At 51.5% G+C, this 21,918-nt stretch overlaps 1 protein-coding gene across 4 annotated transcripts in view; it reads right to left on the reverse strand.

Moving 5' to 3' along the window:
* TRIM16 (tripartite motif containing 16) overlaps window positions 1-21,918 on the reverse strand; it is a 43,724-nt gene that overhangs the window by 11,993 nt on the left and 9,813 nt on the right. The window contains exons 1-5 of one of the 4 annotated variants that reach the window (XM_053212398.1): window positions 20,650-20,728; window positions 19,080-19,157; window positions 12,216-12,480; window positions 5,908-6,003; window positions 307-540 (exon numbers count right to left, since the gene is read on the reverse strand). In XM_053212398.1, coding sequence (XP_053068373.1) covers window positions 307-540; window positions 5,908-6,003; window positions 12,216-12,480; window positions 19,080-19,099 — 615 coding nt within the window. In that variant the 5' untranslated portion in view covers window positions 19,100-19,157; window positions 20,650-20,728. Of the gene's footprint in view, window positions 1-306; window positions 541-5,907; window positions 6,004-12,215; window positions 12,983-19,079; window positions 19,158-20,649; window positions 20,729-21,918 lie in introns of those variants that run through there. The other 3 variants (XM_027047235.2, XM_027047236.2, XM_015081162.3) reach the window with 3 other exon arrangements.

Raw genomic sequence — 21,918 nt, forward strand, 5'->3', positions numbered from 1 at the left:
TCTAGGGGCTCCCGGGTGTCTCGGTCGGTCGAGCACCAGACCCTTGCTTTAGGCTCAGGTCACGATCTCGCGCTTCGGGAGCTCCAGCCCCGCGTCAGGCTCCGCGCCTCCAGCACGGAACCTGCTTGGGATTCTCTCTCTCCCCCTCTCTGCGCCTCCTGCTCTCTCTCCTCTCTCCCTCTCAAAATAAAGAAGTAAGTTTTAAAACGAGCAGTTCCAGTCCCGCATTCCCCACATCTGGCACAGACCCAGCACAGCGAGCAGAGCACCAGGGATGGGTGCCTCGGGCCCCGCCCCCGCCCGCACCTCCAGGAAGAGGGCGGTGTTACTGATGGAGGCAATGCTCTCCAGCCCCTGCCTCCTGCGCTCCATCTGTGCGCTCCTGTGCTCCAGATGCGTCCGGATGCCGCTGGCCTGGCTCAGTGCTGCTTGCTCCTTCTCCTCCAAGAAGAGCATCACGTCGGTCTGGGCCTTCCTCACAGCAGCAAGCAGCTCCCCAAACTGCTCCTCGGCCACCGCCTTCACCTCCGACACTGACACCTGGTGAGGGAGGGGGCGGTGAAGAAGATGTTAGCAAGGCTTCGACTTTATCGAAGCTCCACACACAGACCCGTAGAGCAGAGCAACCCGCAACCTGGGGAGCAATTTTCTATAACAAAAGGCGGCCTTTGGGGCGCCGGGGTGGCTCAGTCGGTTAAGCGTCTGACTTTGGCTCAGGTCGTGATCTCACGGTTTGTGGGTTCGAGCCCTTCGTTGGGCACTGTGCTAACAGCTCAGAGCCCAGAGCCTGCTTCAGATTCTGTGTCTCCCTCTCTCTCTGCCCCTTCCCTGCTCGTGCTCTGTCTCTTTCTCTATCTCAAAAATGAATAAACATTTAAAAAAGAATTTTTTTAGGGGCCCCTGGGTGGCTCAGTCGGTTAAGTATCTGACTTCAGGTCAAGTCGTGATTTCGCGGTTCGTGGGTTCAAGCCCCATGTCGGGCTCTGTGCTGACAGCTGGGAGCCTGAAGCCTGCTTCAGATTCTGTGTCTCCCTCTCTCTCTGCCCCTTCCCCGCTCGCATTCTGTCTCTCTCCCTCTCAAACGTAAATAAACATTAAAATAATTTTGTTAATAAAAAATTTAAAAAATTAAAAAGGCAGCCTTTTATTCTCATACGAATCCTAGGTTCCTGGAAAAAAAAAAGGATTTACTTTTCAGGGTGCAGGTACTTACGCACCGTCATCTCTCTTACATTTGATGATCTCTGAGACCCGCCCCCGCCCCACCCCCCCCAAGCCCCCAGCTCTGACAGCCTGGGGCTACTGTTCAAGTTTCTGAAACTGATTTTCCTACCAGGGCAATGCACGCATTCAGCATACTTGAGAATTACATTTCTGTTCTGGTGGTAAACTACTAGGTTGGCTGCTTTGTACAAGTCAGTAGCGTGAATTTGCTTTCTCAGGATTTCATTACGTCGGGTTAAACCGCCCGCTGAGCCCGTCAGAACCAAGAGAACATCCATCTAAGCTTGTGGTGTCTCCTCCAAGCACAAAATGTTTAGGGGGTTAGGCACCTGAGCACAGCAGGATGAGCATATGTGTGTAGAATGGAATGTGACGCCCGAGTAAAATACAGACCAACGCCCCTGTGATGAACAGGAAGGGTTTGCACGACGGTATTTGTGCGTGTCTGCACGTGCCCTCTATCCTTCCGGAGGAGGAACAGCCTTTACAAAATGCCTTCAGTCAATATCGTGTTTCTAACCTCAATCCAAGTGTAAATCGTTCCTCGGCACCGGTGCTGACAGCCCCCTCTGATGCTGTCCCATTTCATCTCATTGCACAAACATGATCACCTTACTAAACTTCATCTAGCGGTCTTCGGACACACCTTCCTTTGCTCCTATTCCCTTGACCTCACTCCACAGCCCAGAGCTCGTTCTCTGCCTGCCTCAGTCTCCCCCATTGTCCCCACCCACGCCGATCCCATCTGAGAGCAATCTGAGCAACCCCTCCAGGTGCTCTTTTCTGTTTCTCCTCCTGAGAGCGAGAGTAAGGATGCTCCCTGGGCATCCACGGGGAGCCAAAACGGTGCCTCAGCACTCAGTCCCCTGGCAGGGAAGATGGGGGGAGGGGAGGAGGAGAATAAGGGGGGGACTGGTAAGGAAAGGACTCCAAAAGGATGACGCCCTTGGCCCAGGGCATGTGGAAGCCTTAGGTTTGGAGGGAGATGGGGAGAAATGATGACACCAGGTAACAGGACCTCTGCTTGGACAGAGACCCTGCTTGGCCAAGACTCAGGTACGCAGCCCACAGGAATGCCTAGTGGCGGCTGAATCTTTGATCTGATGGTGAAAGGAGGAAGGAGGAGGGGAAAGGAAGCAAGGGCCATCTTAAATTAACTAGGGGTGGGGAGCTGGGTAGAGCCTCTCTGTACATTGTCATTTTTATGCCAACTGCCCCATCATCTACTGGCTTCCTCCACGTTGGAGCAGCTGAATGGAACTGGAAACAAATGAGCTGGTAATCGGGACTAAGTAAGAAGGCAGATGGGAAGGTCTTCTCCAAACTCAAGCACAGACCGGAAAGAGCCCGTGGAGAACAGGAGCTGTCACGTACATGCCTGACATTAAGTCTGTCATCCCTGAAGCGTCCATTTATTTTTATATGTTCATTTATTTATTTTTAAGGGAGAGAGAGTGAGCAGGGGAGGGACAGAGAGAGAGGGAGACAGAGAATCTCAAGCAGGCTCCACAGTGACAGCACAGAGCCCAATGAAGGGCTCAAACTCATGAGCCGTGAGATCACGACCTGAGCCGAAATCAAGAGTTGGCAGCTTAACCGACTGAACCACCAGGGCGCCCCTGAAGCATCCATTTCAAAAGACATCCGCCTGGAATAAACATTGCCAGCTGTGTGGCACGGCTTCAAGCAAAACAACCAGATAAGGAATCGGGCCACCCTCACTCAGGAAGCTCCCCCTTTCAGAAATCCCTGGCAGAACCGAAATAACTGCCCCTTGAGTGACCTCACTTCTTCCCGAGCCCAAATTCCTGTTCTCATGCTTTAAATAAGCCAGTAAGGAGTGAACCGCCCATGACACCCTAGACACCACCCTTGACCCCAATAAAGGCAGACCCCAGGTCTGCAGTTTCTCCCCTCCTCTCTCTCTGCCGGCCACCTCATGGTGTCACCATGTGACCTTCAGGCAGCAGTCTGTGTCCTCCATGACCTCCGAGTAATAAATCTTGTTCTTCAAAATTCCCTGATCGGGGGTGCCTGGCTGGTTCAGTTGGTTAAGCATCTGACTCTTGATTTCGGCTCGGGTTATGATCCTGGGGTCATGGGATCAAGTCTCACATCAGACTTCACACTGAGCATGGAGCCTACTTGGGATTCTATCATTCTCTCTCTCTCTCTCTCTCTCTCTCTCTCTCTGCCCCTCTCCCCCATCCAAACTCTTTCTTTTTCTCTCTCTAATAATAATAGGAAGAAGACAGGGGAGGAGGAGGAGAAGGAGGAGGAGGAGGAGGAGGAGGAGGAGGAGGAGGGAGAGGAGAAAAGAAGAAGAAGAAGAAGAAGAAGAAGAAGAAGAAGAAGAAGAAGAAGAAAGAAGACAAAGAAGGAAAAGAAGGAGGAGAAGGAGAAGGAGAAGACGAAGGAGGAAGAAGAAGAAGGAGGAGGAGGAGGAGGGGAAGGAGAAGGAGAAGTAGTAGTAGAACCATGACAAGTTTCTCATAGAAGTCTAAAGACAGACTTCAGGGTCCCAATCCCCTCTCCTCCACCAAGGCCTTCCTGAGAAAGGGCGGTGGAGGAGAGGCCTCAATTGATGTTGGCAGACTGACTCTGCTGCTGTCCTATGTGACCTCTCATTCCTAAACTGTTTCATGGAGAAATACTTCTTCCTTGCATGTAAACGGAATGTGCAAAGCATATCACTTACTGCCCAAATGATGACAAATAAAAACTAAAGAGAGGAGGGGCCACAAGCCTACCAAAATACCAAAGTTAATGGTTTAAAGAGGTTGAGAACGGTGCACAACCCTATACATGTCCCGAGTTTCTTAGGTCCAGGGAGAAATAATGCCAGGTCCTCCTGTTCCATCCATCTGGGGGCACCAGGCAAGTCTTGTCATCTGTCTGTGTGTTCATGTCCCTTGTGCTTGGTGGCCATTGTGATAACTACCTCCCCAAGTTACCACATAATTATGAGAAGAGCTGAGTAGGGATCAAACTGTCTGAAAAATAAAGGGCTAGAGAAAAGGCAAGATGCTCCATGTGGTTCTCTAGATTATCCTGAGCCTGGAAATTAACAATTCTGAAGGTGTATAAGACTTTAAGGGAACAACTATCTTTATTCTTTTCATAAGTTGATGTGGATGAGAAAGAGGTATTGATCGTTCACAGCTAGTTATTTGTAAACATTGAGAAGGAGAAAATTAAGTTGAAATGGATGGATGGATGGATGGATGGATGGATGCATGGATGCATGGATGCATGGATGCATGGATGGATGCATGGATGGATGGATGGATGGATGGATGGATGGATGGAAAGATGGATGGATGGATGGATGGATGGATGGATGGATGGATGCATGGATGATGGATGCATGGATGCATGGATGGATGGAAGGATGGATGGATGGATGGATGGATGGATGGATGGATGGAAAGATGGATGGATGGATGGATGGATGGATGGATGGATGCATGGATGGATGGATGGATGGAAAGATGGATGGATGGATGGATGGATGGATGGATGCATGGATGGAAAGATGGATGGATGGATGCATGGATGGATGGATGGATGGATGGATGGATGGATGGATGGATGGATGGATGGATGCATGGATGGATGGAAAGATGATGGATGGATGGATGCATGGATGGATGGAAAGATGGATGGATGGATGGATGGATGGATGGATGCATGGATGCATGGATGGAAAGATGGATGGATGGATGGATGGATGGATGGATGCATGGATGGATGGATGGATGCATGGATGGAAAGATGGATGGATGGATGCATGGATGGATGGATGGATGCATGGATGCATGGATGGATGGATGGATGGATGGATGGATGGATGGAAAGATGGATGGATGGATGGATGGATGCATGGATGGATGGATGGATGGATGCATGGATGGAAAGATGGATGGATGGATGGATGGATGGATGGATGGATGGAAAGATGGAAGGAAGGAAGGAAGGAAGGAAGGAAGGAAGGAAGGAAGGAAGGAAGGAAGGAAGGAAAGATGGATTGAATCATTCAAGGTATGCAAAGATGCTGCTGCTGACTCACTACCATAGCTTAGGTGTTTGGGATTCTCTTCTGAGTGATGGTTATTGGCTTTCCACTACTGAGAAATATTTGTGGAACTGTTTGGCTCTACTTACACTGTATATGGAAAATGGCCATATACGAGACAGACTAAAACTAAGTCGCCGGGCACACCATTGGCCTTATCAAGTCTCCATCCACTAATCAAGCGGTTCTCCACTCTTTTTTTTTCTGGCTGCCAGGACACAGGACTGGTGACATTCACATGCAAAACACTCTTCCATGATGGAAGAAAGCCAGACTCTGCCTGATTCCTGGAGTTCTACCCCCTCTGCTCCTACGCACACCCCTTTCTCCTGGTCAGAAAAGCATATGCAAATGTAAAAACAGGAATGTTGTTATTATAGGATTAGACTTGCTCTACTCTGTCTTATTAAAAAGTCAATCACTTGCCAGTCTTGAACCTTAAACTAATTTCATAGCAAAAGCTGGCAGCGAGGTGAGGCTATCCCGTGGCGTAGCCAATCGTATCCATACCTATAATCCCCATCCGCCGAGAAACGCCAAGGCGCCCATGGACAGGGAGGCTGGGCCTGTGACCCCATGTCCCACAACCCCAGATGGGCCAGCCTTACCAAAACGGATTTGTGGTTGGCTTGGAGCCTGGCGATGGCGTTTTCATTCAACTTGAGTTTCCGTTCCAGCTCTAACTGGGTGTCCCGAAGTTCAGCCTGAGGAGAAGGAAGAACAAGTTACGGGGTGCACCCAGAATGTCCCCCGGAGCGATGTACTATTCACTCTTGTCCCATGGAAAGGAGACTCTGACCTTGGGAGCTGCCTCAGAAGCCAGCCCGGAGGGCCCGAAATCGACAGGAAGGGTAAGCTGTGGGCCAGCACCTGCTGGGGCCGAACTCGGCACAGATCCCCTAAAAAGGCAGTGAGCACATCTGCTGTGCGGCAACTGGCCGTCACTTCGAGCATTTAGGTGGACCACCTCCTGTCGTCCCGAGCACACCCACAGCAGGTAAACACCATTACCTCCATCTCACAGATGATACCGTGAAGCCACCTAATCAAGGTCACACAGTCTATCAGTGCAGTGGAGCCCAGCCCCCCTGCCCCCGGAATAACTGTACAAGGAGTACGAGCTGGAGCCAAGGGTAGGGACCCCAGGTTTTCTACTTGGCAGTGGAAAATCTACTTAGCGCCTCTTGACTTCCACTGCCTGACCTGTGAAATCGGGATAACTGAGGCACCTCACTCATGGGGGTTTTGTGAGGATCGAATGACACAGCGGGCGTGACTATGAACTTGCCCCTGTAGCTGGCACGCTGCTCGTGCTCCACCAACGTCAGTGAGGCCTTCGTGGTCACCCTTTCTTGTCCCGGGTGGTGTCACCGTGGCTGTGTCCCATCACGCGCTCATCGCGCCTGGAGGCAGGCAGAGCGAGCCCTCCCGCCCAAGCCAAGTGCCTGCCTGAGAACCTTGGGTTCTCCGATCCCCACCACCTGCTTCACTCTTCCTTCCGGAGACTCCCTGAGCACTTTTCTGCCAAGAAGTGTGCCAACACATAAAGCCGAAACCTTTGCAACCTTCAAAGGCCCGACCACAAGGGCATGAATCGGCATAAAAAGAATAGTTTTTAACTGCTTTCAACAGGTTCTGTCTGCGTTTGAAGCCGTGTGTCATTTGGCCCTAAGGGAACTCAGAGGGCATAAATGATCTCTGCTTTTTCCTACAGAAACTTGGGGGCGGATTCCAGGCCCCCTTGTGAGGGTATAGGGAGGCAGGAAGGAGGCTTTGTCCCCCTCTGCAGGGGGCAGGTAACTCCTTTGCTTTGTTTTATTTTGTTTCCTTTTGCTCAGGACCTGGGATGCTGACTTGGAACTGAGGGAGCCTCACGACCTCCCCACCCCAGACCTATTTGGAGGCGGAGGGAGGGTCTGGCCTTTTGGGAGCAGTCATGGAATCCTGGTCTATCTAAATGGCTTACACAGGGGCGCCTGGGTGGTTCAGTCGGTTAAGCGTCTGACTTCGGCTCAGGTCATGATCTCACGGTTCACGGGTTCGAGCCCCGCGTCCAGCTCTGTGCTGACAGCTCAGAGCCTGGAGCCTGCTATAGATTCTCTCTCTCTCTCTCTCTGCCCCTCCCCTACTTGTGCGCTGTCTCTCTCAAAAACAAATAAACATTAAAAGAAGTAAATAAATAAAAGGCTTATACAGTGACCTGTCCCAGGGAAGGGGAGAAACGTGACGTGCTTGTTTAAAGGTGGTAGGAGACAGAGCGGAAACACAGCCTGGCAGCGGACAACACGGGCAGCCCCAACCTGATGTGGAACACAGGGATGCTCCCAGAGAGGAGCCGGGGAACGGGCCTTCTCCGTTGCCTGCAGACTGCCATAAAAGGAGAAAAGGACTCCTGACTACCTAAGTGGGGACCTCTCTGAGTGAGTCACCCCAGGGGAAGGCGCTGGGATTACCACAAAAGGTGGGGCCGCTTGGGGAGACCTGTATCTCCAGTTAATCCTGTTCCTAGAAAATGACAGGGTGCCCCAGGCTCTGGCTTTAGGGTTTCCCAAGATGTCATCTGTACACACTTCCGGGGGGGGGGGGCAGGGTGGACCCCGCACAAAAGCCAGACAGTGGCGTCAATGACTGAAGACAGTCCTAGACGGGACGGCACTGTCTACATCAGCAAGGTAATGACATGTACAAGAGGCACAGTATTTGGAGTGTTGAGACCCGCCATTGCTGGTTATGTGATCTCTCCATGTCAGTGCATTTTTTTTTATTTTGTTTTTATTTTCTTTTTGAGAGAGAGAGAGAGAGAGAGAGACAGAGACAGAGACAGAGACGGAGCGCGAGCAGGGGAGGGGCAGAGAGAGAGGGAGACACAGAATCCGAAGAAGGCTCCAGGCTCCGAGCTGTCAGCACAGACCCTGATGTGGGGCTCGAACTCACGAACTGTGAGATCATGACCTGAGCTGAAGTTGGATGCTTAACTGACTGAGTCACCCCGGCGTCCCTCCCTGTCAGATCATTTAGCTTCTCCTCTGGTTCAGGGCCACAAGAATAGGTTAACAGAATTGTTCTTGTGGAAGGTAGCACCCAGAGCTCAGGGGTCAGGCTTCAGGTCAGAGGTGCAGGTAGGAATAGCGGAGGGAAGGTGAAGGGAGAAGAAAATTCCAGGTGGTGTCTGTTCCTTTGTATTTCCATCCACACAACGTTGGTTGGTCGTTCTGGAGAGTTTGCACTTGGTAGCACAAGAGTTCTACCCGGGCTGACTTCACTCCTCAGTGGATTGGTCAGAACCTACTACACGCCAGTCCAGCCAAACAGAACATCCTCCCTGAGATATACACCCTGGTAGAATGTCTAAGGAAAAACAAGTTATGTAATAATACTGAGTCCAAAACATTTCTCAGAACTTCCAGAAGAAATTCTTTTCCTGAGTGGCCTCCAATCATCTGCCTTTTGGCTACCGGAGAATGGGCCGAGGACAATGCTGGTTCGTGTGGCTCACAGAAACTTGGCTCCTGCTCTACCTGGAGACTGTCCGTGGGCCACGTCCAGTCCTGAACTTTCTGGAACCAATGCTGAGGCTGAATGTAATGGCCTGTCACTAGTGGACGCATGATCCAAGACAGACGTCCCCCTCTCTGAGAACCCTGCCCTGGCCTCATTCCTGGTGACAACTCCGTCCTTGGAACATGTAGCTGTTCTGCTGCCTCAGCCCTCTGGCACTCCAGGGAGCCGCGGAACATTCCTTGGCTTCCTCGTTAGAGTCCAAGCTCCCCGAGGACAGACAGTGTGGTCTCACACTTAGCCCATAGGAAGCAATCAATGATGGTTTGATAAGCTTGAGGGAGAACAGGAAAGAAGCACGTGCACTTCCTGGGTCAGGAAGCATTCACCAGGCATGCACACACGCATGAACGCACGCATGCACGCACGCACGCACCCAGTTTCGTTCTCATAGCAGCATGCCCGTGATTCAGAGAAGGTACGGGAAATCAGCAGCCGGTGCATAAGGCCAACTGCACTGAGAGGCCTCAGGAAGCCGGCCCGGGGCGGAGAGAAGTGTCGAGGGGTCCCCATCAGGAAGAGCCGGGCTCTGGAAGCCCAGCAGGACGGAACATATAACAAAGAACACCCAGCTCCCCGAATCCTGAGGTTTTGCCCCCACTGGCGTAGCCGGAGACCGAGGAGCCTCAGCAGGGGCTCCCTTGGTTAACGGAGAAATCGGTGGCTCTGTCACTCTGATGCAGGATCTCAGCTGCTTTTGTGTCCTCGTGGCTGACCCTGCCGTTTGCACTTTCCTGAAACAATGTGCCTGCTTCAGTAATTAGCCCTCAGCACTACCCAAAGTGACCTTCGCTGCAAAGGACTCCATCAGGCTGGCGCTAGCTGAAGGGCATACCAAGCTTCTGGAACCTTAATGATGTCTAGTACAACTTTCAAAATAGTCCCGGTGGCGGTTACAGCCTCATCAAGCCACTGGGTCTTCTGGGCTGGTCTCTTGGGCTCCTTTCGAGAAAGCTTCTGGCTCCTAAGATTTGGTAGAGCCAACAAGAGTCTGGCTGCACTTAGGACGTAGGCTTGCTCTCTGAGCTGAAAACAAGGGCACAGGATGGAAAGGACAAGAGCTCTGTCGTGCAGACCGGCAAGGCGGAGGTTTTCAACTGGGGCCTTTACCACAAGTCTGGGGGGTGGGGCTGTTGCATTGTACCTGTAACCGTGACGGCTTTTCGGCACCAAAAAAATGACTCTAGAGCTCCTCTACCAAGTTTTTATTTCACCTTACACAGCTCTCCCCTAGGATGTCTGAATCCAGGGTTCCAAACACGCTTTACGCAACTGTTCCCTGCTCAGAACTACAATTACCCTCCCTGTGGTGCACCAGTTTTCATTGTTTAAAAGCCAGATTGCGGGGCACCTGGGTGGCTCAGTTGGTTAAGTGTCCAACTCTTGCTTTAGGCTCAGGTCATGATCTCACAGTTCATGAGTTCCAACCCCACACATGGTATGGAGGCTGCCTAGAATTCTCTCTCTCTCTCTCTCTCTGCCTCTCCCACTCTCAGTCTCTCTATCTATCTCTACCTCTCTCAATAAACTTTAAAAAAAATTTTTTTTTAATATCCATATTGTATCCCTTGTCAATACAGACACAGAGTATTTCTGAAAGGAAACAGAAGAAAGGCGAGATAGTAGTGTTTAACTGAGGAAGGAAGCGAGGGGATCCAGGATGGGAGGGAGACCTTTTCCTGATATGGTCTATTGCAACCTTTGGTGGAGACTGGTTTTCAACATGTACACCCATCACTTTTTCCAGGTAAATATAACAATATCCAGACATTTATACCCACAAAGAACAGCAGGGCACTTTGTACTAATATCTCTACTATATGTGTGGCAGGATTTCGGTACCAAACAGAAAGTTACAATATTGTGATCTTGGTTAGGGTCCTTCACTCATGTTCCCCGAGTAGGGTGGCTTCCCAAAAGCTTCCACGCCTCATCCCATGACTCAGTTGCCTGTATGAGTTTGGGAAAACGTGGAGGCGATAAAAAGAAATGACACCCCATAGAGTGATCTGAGGATTGGAGGAGAAAATCTACAGAGTATTTAGCACACGGCAATACTTACTGAAGCCCACTTGGCTCAACTATGTAGAGCTTTTTCCTTTGACCTGTTGATAGAGAGCCTCTCCAGGATTACGAAAGAGCCTCATTCATCCTGGTCATGAGTGGCAGTGACCTGCTTTCCTGACTTGACATTCTCTAACCCTGGAAACACTGGAGGCACTTGGCAAGTGCCTTCCTGAGCTGGAGATGGTGACTCATTGACCCCTGGGCTACAGAGCTTTCCAGAACAGTTCCCACTAACCCTGGAGAAAATCTGTGCCTGAGAAAGGACACGGAGGAGGGACTCTGGCAAGTAAAGCGTTCTTCCCAGAAAGCCCTTCCCTTTGCTGCCCAGGAACATTGGACTGAGGAGGAGTTGTGGTGGGTCTCCCGCCCTGTGTAGTGTCAACAGGGAGCTGTCAGCAGTATGAACATAAGGAATGTGGGAGAAAAGTCAACTGCACTTCCCTACTGAAGGAAAAAAAATAAAAAAGCGCTCATGGAGAGTCAAAGTATGAGAAACAAAGAATACAAGTAACTAAACCCATTCTCAAGAACTTCTCCAGGCTATCAGCTTTAGGGCAAAGAAAAGCCAGTTGTTCTAGAAACAGTCTCTCTATCTGATGGGAATAAAATTACAGGATCTGTGCGTGGTGTCTCTCAGCCTCTCCTGGCGCCCCTATCTGATGAGGAACTTCCATTTTCCCTCAGTTAAGCCGTCCTTGACATCGGACCTGAAGGTAAGTATCCAATTCTATGCTACCTTGGCATTTTTTTAAGCTCTCAGATCAGACTTCACACCGGGGGTCTCTAGAGGGGCACTTTCTACTGGTCTCCCGGGTGGGGTAAAGGGGAAAAGAGAAATCAGGCGAAAGGTTTGACTTTTTTTTTTCTCTCTTGAACTTCTGCCAAGGTGTGCATTTCATTACTTGCCACACAGATCCAGCCAGAAGACGTCACTGCCCAAAGCTCTCCAACGCCAGCACACTGCACCCAAACGCAGATCCACTGCAGAAAGCTGAGAAATGGCAGCAAGCTAGCAAGCGTGGACACACACACGCACACGCACACACGCACACGCACACACGCACACACGCACACACACACCCAGCATGGGGACGGCGGGAGGGAGACAGGACCAGAGTGACCTGTTCCAAGTGCCCAAAGGCAAGTGCAATAGGTATTTACGCTGGACCGACAGCCATAGTGAAGTCGGCAGCCCCAGGAGCTGCAATGCGGGGTGGGGGTGGGGGGGTCCAGCCTCTCCCCGGGACGCCATCTCCCCACCTCCCTCTCCTGGATGGACCCCAGCACTCGCCTCCTTGTCCCTGCGGGCGGCATCCAAGGAGACCAAGGCGTGGCCCCTGTGCTCGTCCTGGCCGCACTCCTGGCAGACGCACTGCCCATCGGGGCGGCAGAAGGCGACCAGGGGGCTGCGGTGGGCAGGGCAGGTGCGCAGGTCCCGGTCCTTCACGGGCTCGGTCAGCTGGTGGCTGTGCAGTTTGCTGTTCTCCTGGTGAGGCCGCAGGTGCTCCTCACAATAGTTCACCATGCAGGTCAGACAGGACTTGACCGCCTTCACCCTGCAGGTGCCGAGACAGAAGTCACATAGGACCTCCTCCTCCTCCTCTTCCTCCCCAGCAGCGGCGCTATCTGGAGCCCCCTGCCCTTCAGAGCCGCCGTCCTGTGCCTCTGGCTCCCCCTGGGGGCTCCCCAGGGAGCCCGTGTCCTCTTCGGCCGGGCTGGCCGACCCAGAGTCTGGGCTGACAGTGGCCAGAGGGTGAGCGCTGATCCCGGGCAGTGGCCCTGGAGCCATGAGGTCCAGCTCGGCCATCTGGAAGACTCTGGCGGCGAGGCTGTCCTTCCTCTGCCCCTCGGGCCGGGATCTGCACAGCCCGAGTCAGACGAGAAAACCACGCCTAACTGACTGCAGCTGTCACAGGAGTTGAACTGTTTCCGCCCTCCCGGAGGAAGCCCAGTTAGTCATTACTCTGCCCAGGGCTTGGCCGGCAGCCAGGGCCATGATGACGAGGCGAGGCGGCTAGGTTATTCGGGCTGCCCGTGGCCACTCAGAACATCTCCCCATGGGCTCCGGCCCCTCCTCGGGTCCAGCCCCAAAACTTCTATTCTTGCGTGAATCATTGGAACCCCATGGGCTCAGCCGAAGACCACGTGTGTCTGTGGCTGCTCCGGAAAGAATTAGAGATTCCTGAGCTCTGCCGTAAAAAGCCTGCGTCGCTTTACGTGGCTTGATTTTTTGTTTGCATTTTGTTTTGTTTTGTTTTTTAGTTTATTTATTTATTTTGAGAGAGCACATGGGCAAGCGGGCTAGGGGCAGGGAGGGAGAGAGAGAAACCCAAGCCGGTTCTGGGCTATCAGCGGAGAGCCCCATGTGGGGCTTGATCTCGTGACCCATGACATTGTGACCTGAGCTGAAGTCAAGAGTCAGATGCCTAACCGACTGAGCCGCCCAGGCACCCCTGTTGGCATTTTTTAAAGGGATCTAAACTACATTTTTAGAAGTCCTTACAAGGACGTCAACGATATGGCAGGCCCTTCCCATCTCATAGAACCAGACATGAGGCATCTAGGAAAAGGAGGATATACGCCTCTGACCCTGACCTTGGCCACATCACCTTCTCGCAAAAGTGTGTTCAGAGGGAATCAGAGAGTCAGGGAAGAATGTGTCTCCTTCAACATAAAGCTCCATTCAGACAGCTCTCCCAGGCCATGCCTCCCACCCCATGGTTCCTAGAAAGAGGTATGTCCCAAGAAACAGCCCCTTTGCCCACTCAATAAAGTGTTGCTGGACACGCGTGTGAGTTTCCCCACACTACCATTACAGGGTACCATATACCATAGACTGGTTTGATATAAACAACAGAAATGAATTGTTTCATGGTTTTTTTGGCTAAAGTCGAAGATCAAGGTGTCAGCTGGGTTGGTCTCTTCTGAGGTCTCTCTCCTTGGCTTACAGATGGCCGTCTTCTCCCCATGTTTTCATATGGCCATCCCTCTGGGTGGGTCTCTGTGTCCTAATCTCCTCTTCTTATAAGGACACCAGTCATATTGAATTAGGGCCCACCCTAGTGACCGACTCTTCATTACCACTTGATTTTTTTTTTAATGTGTTTATTTTTGAGAGAGAGAGAGAGAGAGAGAGAGCATGAGCATGTGTGAGCAGGGGAGAGGCAGAGACAGAGAGGGGGACAGAGGATCTGAAGCGGCCTCCACACTGACAGCAGAGAGCCCGATGCAGGGCTCGAACTCACAAACCAGGAAATCATGACCTGAGCTGAAGTCAGACACTCAAGCAACTGAGCCACCCAGACACCGCTTCGTTACCACTTTAAAGACCCTGTCTCCAGATACAGTCATCATCTTATGAGGTACTGGGAGTCAGGAATGCAACATATAAATTTGGGAGAGAAAGACACAATTCAGCCCATAACCCATGGCCAGAGGATGAGCCAGGAAGCATCCAACTCCTTAAAAGAAAGGCGCTCCCAGGCATCGCCACTGGGTGGGGATACACATTATTCTTCGTATCTGTCAGATGGGCAGCCATCCCAAACATTCGAGAAATCCAGAGGCTGCTCAGAGTTAGACAGAACGGAGACTGTAAAAATCCTTCTCAGCTGCAGCCCTGTTATATTTTCCGCATGCATCGAATATTCACATCATGATTGCCTACAAGCAGCCCTTTCTAGCAATATAAAGTTTCCAAAGTGTCCCTGTCCTGAATACTGTCATCCACTGTTGAAGAGCCCCCCCCCGCCCCCCAAGAAGAGGTTTCCCTGTATTTAACTGCATGGTTGGTTTTTAGACGCCCTCAGCCAGGAGGGAAAGGAACTGGCTTCTGCGGGTTCACACTGTTCTCAGAACTTTCTCCAGTATTAACGGACAAGGCTGCCTTCCTTCCTATCCTTTTTGTAGAAAGACAGTTCCACTGAAGCGGAACTGGTCCACCCACAAGCTTAGAGCCTTTGATCTTTATCTGGAGGAGGAGGGAAAGTGGCTTGCCTGACCCGTTCCACAGCCTCCAGGGATGATCAGAGGGCACTGAGACAGCCAGCCTGGTTCCCACCTAGCCTCTCCCCAGCCTCCCATTCTTTCCTTTGCCTTCTCCTTCCCACCCTCTCTCCTTCCTTCCTTCCTTCCTTCCTTCCTTCCTTCCTTCCTTCCTTCCTTCCTTCCCTTTCTTTCTTTCTTTTGAAACAGAGACGGAGAGCATGAGCAGAGGAGGGACACAGAGGGAGATACAGAATCCGAAACAGGCTCCAGGCTCCCAGCTGTCAGCACAGAGCCCGACTCGGGGCTGGAACCCACGAACCGTGAGATCATGACCTGAGCCGAAGTTGGACGCTCGACCCACTGAGCCACCCAGGCGCCCTCCACCCTCTCTCCTTTTACGCAGTTTCCCTGCCTGCCCCATTCTCTACCGCCAACCCTAAAGGGCAGTTGTGGGCATACTCAGCCCTTCTCTGCCTCCCCACTGGAGCCTAAGGTAGCAGAGGGTCCATGGCGGCCTGGAGGACAGGAAATCTGAATTTCAGTCCCAGCCTGGCCTGAGAATATATTTTGTCCCCACAAAACGTGAGCCTCCCCATGCATAAAATGAGCATGTCAGCCTCCGTCAGGTCTAGCAAACAGAGGCCTGGTTGGGCTCTCTGGGGGAACTGTGTTGCCTCTGAGTTCACGTCCGAGCTTACTGGGAGAGTGGAGGTCCTCTGGGGGCCTGCGTCTAGCCCTCTGGGGACCACAGGATTCTCCACTGCTTCTAAATCCCCTGCACCTCCCGGCCTTGAAGCAGAACCTTCCAGATGACAGTGGTGGCCCTGAGCTCTGAGCCTTCTTCCTGGGGAGGTGGTGCGTTTCACTAGGCCTCCAATACCCTGGCTCAACACTTGGGTACCAGAAGATTGGGGCTGTCCCGCGGATCTCTGAAACCCGCAATTCCCTGCTGAACCAAGCGTTCCCCATAACCACCCCTCTCCTCCTGCTGCAGCCTGGGGGCACCCCAATATCCTCAGTCTTTCTCAGACAGTTCCCTCTGCCCACTTGACCTAACTTGCATTGGGCTTGTCCCAAAGTCTCCTGCCACCTCTCAACTGGCTGTGTTCCTTCTCTCCCCTTCACGAGCCAGGGCCGGGTGGGCATCGTCCATGCTCCCCAATCACAACATGCAGACGGCTGTCCCCCCCAGCCCTCCTGTCTACTGCCCCACCCCCCCCACACTCAGCCACCGGCCTCTACCCACCTCTCCGCCATGCCCCTTGTTCATGGAACCCTGCAGCTCCTGGACCACAGCCTCCGTCTCCAACCCTGCCCTGCCGCCCTTCTCAGAGCCTGCACCCTTGCGAGTTTCTGTGGCCACCTCATTGCTGAGGACCTTTTCGTTGGCCGCCCACTCTATGGTCACACGTGGATGTGTGTGGATGTGATGTCACACGACATCAAACGTGCCCTCCTTAACCGTTTTGGTGACGTTAAGTACATCCGCATTTTGTACCACCCTCACCGCCATCTGTCTGCAGACTCCTTCCCTCTTCCCCAACTGAACCTGTCCCCATTCAAGCCTAACTCCCCAACCCTCTGCCCCCACCCCAGCCCCCCCGCAGCCAGCCTTTGACGTTCTGCCTCTGTGGATCTGATGATTCCAGGTGCCCCCACATAAGTGGACTCATACGGTCTTCCTCCTTCTGGGTCCAGCTTGTGTCCCTCGGCATAAGGTCCCTAGGGTCCATTCCTGGTGTAGCCCATGTTAGAATTCCCTTCCTTCCTCACCTACGCGTTTTGCATTCACCAGAAACCTCTGTCTCCAAAATCAGGAATGGGAAAGTTTAAGCTCTGACTATACCTGTAAGCTCCCTCGCTTAAATGCCCCATGGGGTCGCCTGGGTGGCTCAGTTGGTTGAGCGTCCAATTTCAGCTCGGTGGGGATCTCACGGTTCGTGAGTTTGAGCCCTGTATCGGGCTGTGTGCTGTCAGCCCGGGGCCTGCTTTGGATCCTCTGTCCCCCACTCGCTCTCTGTCCCTCCCCCGCTCAAGCTATTTCTCGCTCAAAAATAAATCAACATTAAAAAGAAAAAAAAGCAACGCCCCGCCCCTCGGAAGAAGGCGCCTCGGGTCCAGCAGGCCAATGACGCACTGCCCCTCGCCAGGTCCTCTTTGTCATCCCTTGCCTCATGTCTTCACGTTCCTCTCAGCTTCTTTTAGATTCCATGGCTCGGCACAAGCACGGTCCCCTTTCCACCCTCCATGTCAGCCTCCTGGCAACCCCCAGAATGCCAAATAGGCCCCCTTTCCACCTTCCTTGAGCCTGCATTTCAAGGTGAGGGTCATTGGAGTAAAATCCCCAACTGCACAGAGAGGCACCTGGTAAATTCAAGATGGATGGATCCATGGATCATTAGTTACCCTCCAGCCCCACGCCCCCTCCCCCCGCCCCATTGCATAGCCATCCTGCTGTGTTCTTCTAGGTATGCTGTCTCTTCCCTCCGTCACTTCTCAACCCTCTTCCTTCTTCCTACCTCCCCTTTGTGCAGAGGATCTGGGCTCATGCTTTCCGTGCAAAGTGCAATCGAAGCCACTGCTCCTGTGGCCTCTCCCCTCCCTCCCTCCCTCCCTCCCTCCCTCCCTCTGCAGTGGCAGCGCGGTCTCTAGGTCTATAAAAGTCTAAGTCCTTCCTCAAGTGCAATGGACTCTCCCCTCTTCCACTCACCTTAGCAGGGACTCTGCCCTTCCGTTACACTCCTTCCTGCGCCCTTATTCTGGCCCTCTCCACTGGATAGCTGCCATCAATTTGCAAACATACTCTAGTATTTTCCATAAAAAGAATTTTTTTTTTCTCCTGAACTTACATGCCCTTAACAACTCAGACCCACGGGTCTCAACTTCATGCCCCGCCCCCAGCAAAGTCTTGCCAGACCACTGGCCTTTTTACCCTGCCCCCCACTGTTTATCCAGCACCTGTCACTTGAGTGAATGAGTGAATGACTACGTATCATTTGTGCTATAGGTCTGCTGAACGCGTGCATGAATGAATGAATGAATGAATGAGGGACCCTGTATGGCTCGCCTGCCCCTACAGGCTCCTCTGATCTGCCTAAGGTCCCTTCTAACTAGAAGGTGGACTCTTTCTGACCCTTGTCCGTTTCCTGTTCCAGGCTCTTGTGAGGAGCCGGGGCTCTAACCGAAGCCATCTGCCTTCCATGGTCACTGAGAGAGAGTCTTGCTTGACCCCTCCAGCAGCAAGAAGTGACCCCAAAGTTCTGGGTGCCATTCTCTTCCCACCCCTGACTCTGGTCAGTTCAGCTCTGACCTCCAAGTCCTGAGGGGCACTGTGACAGCTGCTGGTTGGTTTCCACCAGCAGATGATTCTATGCAATTCACTGAGATCAATTCAGGCAGAGGGATGGTCCTGTGGTGGCGAGGCTCGGTCCAGGGTTAACTGGACACCACTCACATCCACCCCAAACTTTTGCCCTTGTATATAGTAGAGTGTCTCTCTTTTCTTTATAAAACTAACATGATGTCGCCTAGGTATCCTTTTCTGAGTCAGACCTGCCTCCAGGAATGTGAGAGCCAAGTGGTGGTTTGGTATTCCTTTCCAGAATTAAGGGAGGTTTCCCTACCTAGAATTTTGAGGATTCGAATTCTAACAAGCCATTTTCTAACCAATTTGTAGGTAGGCAGGTCATTATTAATCTTTCTTCTCCAGCTGACTTTGTGACAAATAATCCCACAAACTGGCAAACTCCCTAAAAGGTATGTAAACAATAAATGCCAACTGATTCCCTCCAGTTTGTTGGTTTAAGGTCATCACCTTGGGGAATCTGGAACAGTTCAAGAAGAGTTTTCTCAACCCAAGGACTCTACATGGCAGTTTCTGGCTAAAGAAACTCCTCAAGCTTTTCTCCTAAGCAAACAGCTTCCCATTTGTCTCTTCAAAAATCTCACCAGAGGCACCTGGATGGCTCAGTCAGTTGAGCGTCCGACTCTTGATTTCAGCTCAGGTCATGATCTCATGGCTCACGAGTTCGAGCCCCGTGTCAGGCTCTGCCCGGACAGTGCGTAGCCTCCTTGGGATTCTCTCTCCCTCCCTCTCTCTCTGCCTCTCCCCTGCTCTTTCTCTCTCTCAAAATAAATAAACTTTTAAAAGAAAAAACAAAAATCTCACCAGATTTTTTTCATCTGCATCTCTGCTGAGCCCCACAGAGCTGTGATTCACAAATGTAGATAATATCTGTCCATGAGCCTGTAGAAATTAAGAAAAATCAGTCCATCAGACTGAGAAAATACAAATAATATAATGAAATTGTCATAAATCTGAATTTGATTGATTGTAAGGGATTACACTTTATTGAGCTTGTGTCCTGTGCCCTTTTCTGGAACGAAACCCCTCATCTTTTATGAACCTCTGGTGATAACAGCGTGGGTGGAGGTATCTGGAAGAGTTACGTCTAAGACAACCCTCCAAATTCACTCTGCCATTTTTCTGCCAAAGATCCCAACGTCTGGGAACCACGGAACCAGAGGATAGATCATTCTTCCGGAAACCAGCTCAGAATGTTCCTGGTTCACCTGGGGATGGGAGCCCCATGGACTTTCTGGCCTGGGATCATTATCAGCAAACTGATCCCCAGCCCCCCTTTTCTCCTAAAATCAGAAGATGGCCTCTTGGATTGTGTTTGGTGGTTGGTTCTTGCTGGCAAAACAAGAGAACACACTGAAAGGTAGAACAGAGCTTAAGGACCGGAACGATCATGGCACTTAGTTTTGGCACATGATGGTTATAAGCAGCCCTTACCCCAGCCCCCTAGCCTCCTATCTCTTTGTGGTCTCCTCGGGAAGGAAGGGCTGCCCCAGGGTGTTGCACGAGCCTTCTCTAAGTCACAGGGACACCCATGTTGGTTCGGAAGACAGGGTTGCACACTCAGATGGGGTCTGTCTTGCCCAGCGCCCAGCGAATGCCTGAAGGCCTCCTGCTTTGGCTGGAAAACAAACAGCCCAAATCAGCTTCAACTGCCCTTTACCTACAGACAGCCTCCAACTGTCGGCGACGCAGAATTTCCTCTGCCCTTCAAGTCCCTCTAGCCAGACTAAAAATCAAAGTAACACGAGGCAGATAAACAGGAGGTCAAATTTGCTTTTGTACACACGGGGCATCCAGGCAGACTTGGAAATTGCAAAGACAGTCAGGCAAAGTGAGGTGTGTAAGTCATTCTGTTGAACTAAGGAAAACGGGGTAGGGAGGAGTCTGGGGCTTAAAGGGAAAAGAAAATGCAATTCAGAGGAAGATGCCAAAGAGTTAGTTAATGTTTGGTAAATAAGTGTTTGCTGGGCCACTCAGAAACGATGGCACGTAGAGGACTTTGATCAAACAGGTCTTGCCGGGTGGGTCCCTCTTGTCCACCGTGCACCATGCCTCCCCATTCGTATCATTATGCAGCTTCTCTGCTCTCCTGGAGCTTTTAGGCTGAATTCTCTTAGGCAGTTGTGGGGGGAGATAAAAAGCTTCTCCCGAATCTGCTGGGGGTTTTTACTGCATTTTTTAAAATGTTTATTTATCTTTGAGAGAGAGAGAGAGAGAGAGAGAACACAAGTGGGGGAGGGAGCAGAGAGAGAGAGAGGGAGACACAGAATCTGAAGCAGGCTCCAGGCTCCAAGCTGTCAGCACAGAGCCCAAGGCGGGGCTCAAACTCAGAAACCACGAGATTGTAAGGGTTCAACTGTAGTGTAGGGCTAACCTGTAGCTGGAGAGATAACAGCTTCCTTTTGACACTGAAGGTTAAGAGACAACAGCCTTCCTTTACTCTTGTAAATTACACTTCATACTCTTGTAAATTAGGCTTCACCAGCTAAGGAAACAAAAGTTCAAAGCATCAGAGGCAGGGTCAAGGAGATCCACTGGTTGCAACTTAACGGCAGAAAGTCTAAAATAATGACCCCATCCGGGAACTGTTTCTAACTCAGCTGGGAACTATTTCTTTGTTCTGTCCCCAGGTGATGATAAAACGATGTGATCGGCTATAAAAACTCTGTACCCCGGCTGTTCGAGGCTGCACTCTGATCAAAAGTGTTGGTCCCGATCGGTCGGCCTTGCCTCTCATTGCAATAAACTTCGTTTTGACTGTCACTAGTGCCCCTAGCATTGTTTCAGGAGTCGTGTGGATGCAACAAGATCATGACCTGAGCCGAAGTTGGACACTTAACCAACTGAGCCACCCAGGAGCCCCAACTGTTTTTTAACTCAAGGTAATCTCCGTGCCAAAGTGGCCCATCTTGGGGAGGCCTGCCCTCGGCCCCTATACAGCAAAGCAAGTACATCAAGGCTGTTTCTTCCCTAAGCCACAGAAGGGCTAGTACTGCGTTGTCCCCAGGCGCCTTCTTGTTTGCCAAAGAGGTGTGGCCAGGGTGCACCTTGATCACCTCTTCTCAAACCCTGGGGCCACCAGGGGCCAAAGCTGGACCTCATCATGGGGAGTCTCCAGTGGGCTGGAAATGGAGAGCTGAGGAATTTGACCATACTCCCCGGTTCTTAATAGATTTCAGACCCTTCTGTGGTATACAGTTAGCGCATTCATCTGACTATGCTCTGTTGAATCTCGGTATCAACCTCCGTAACAACTCCAAGAACCGTGGTATAATAAAGCCCAAAGCAATCACGCAAGTTAAATTCTCATGATCTTTATGGGTTAGGCCTACAGTGGCAAAATAACCTGCCTGTAACAAGAGAAATAAATCTTTTTTTTTTTTTTAATTTATTTATTTTCAGAGAGAGAAGGGGGGGAGGTGGCACAGAGAGAGGAAGAGAGAGAGAGATTCCCAAGCAGGCTCTGCACTGTCGGCACAGAGCCTGACATGGGGCTTGAACTCACAAACTGTGAGACCCCAGTCCGGGGCAGAAATCAAGAGCCGGATGCTCAACCGACTAAGCCACCCAGGTGTCCCATGAAATCAGTCTTTTAAAGTAACGAATGTTCTCCCTTGCCCTGGAGATGGAAGATGGGTTCCCA

Source organism: Acinonyx jubatus, chromosome E1 (genome assembly GCF_027475565.1).
Source record: "Acinonyx jubatus isolate Ajub_Pintada_27869175 chromosome E1, VMU_Ajub_asm_v1.0, whole genome shotgun sequence".
Lineage (NCBI taxonomy): Eukaryota > Metazoa > Chordata > Mammalia > Carnivora > Felidae > Acinonyx > Acinonyx jubatus.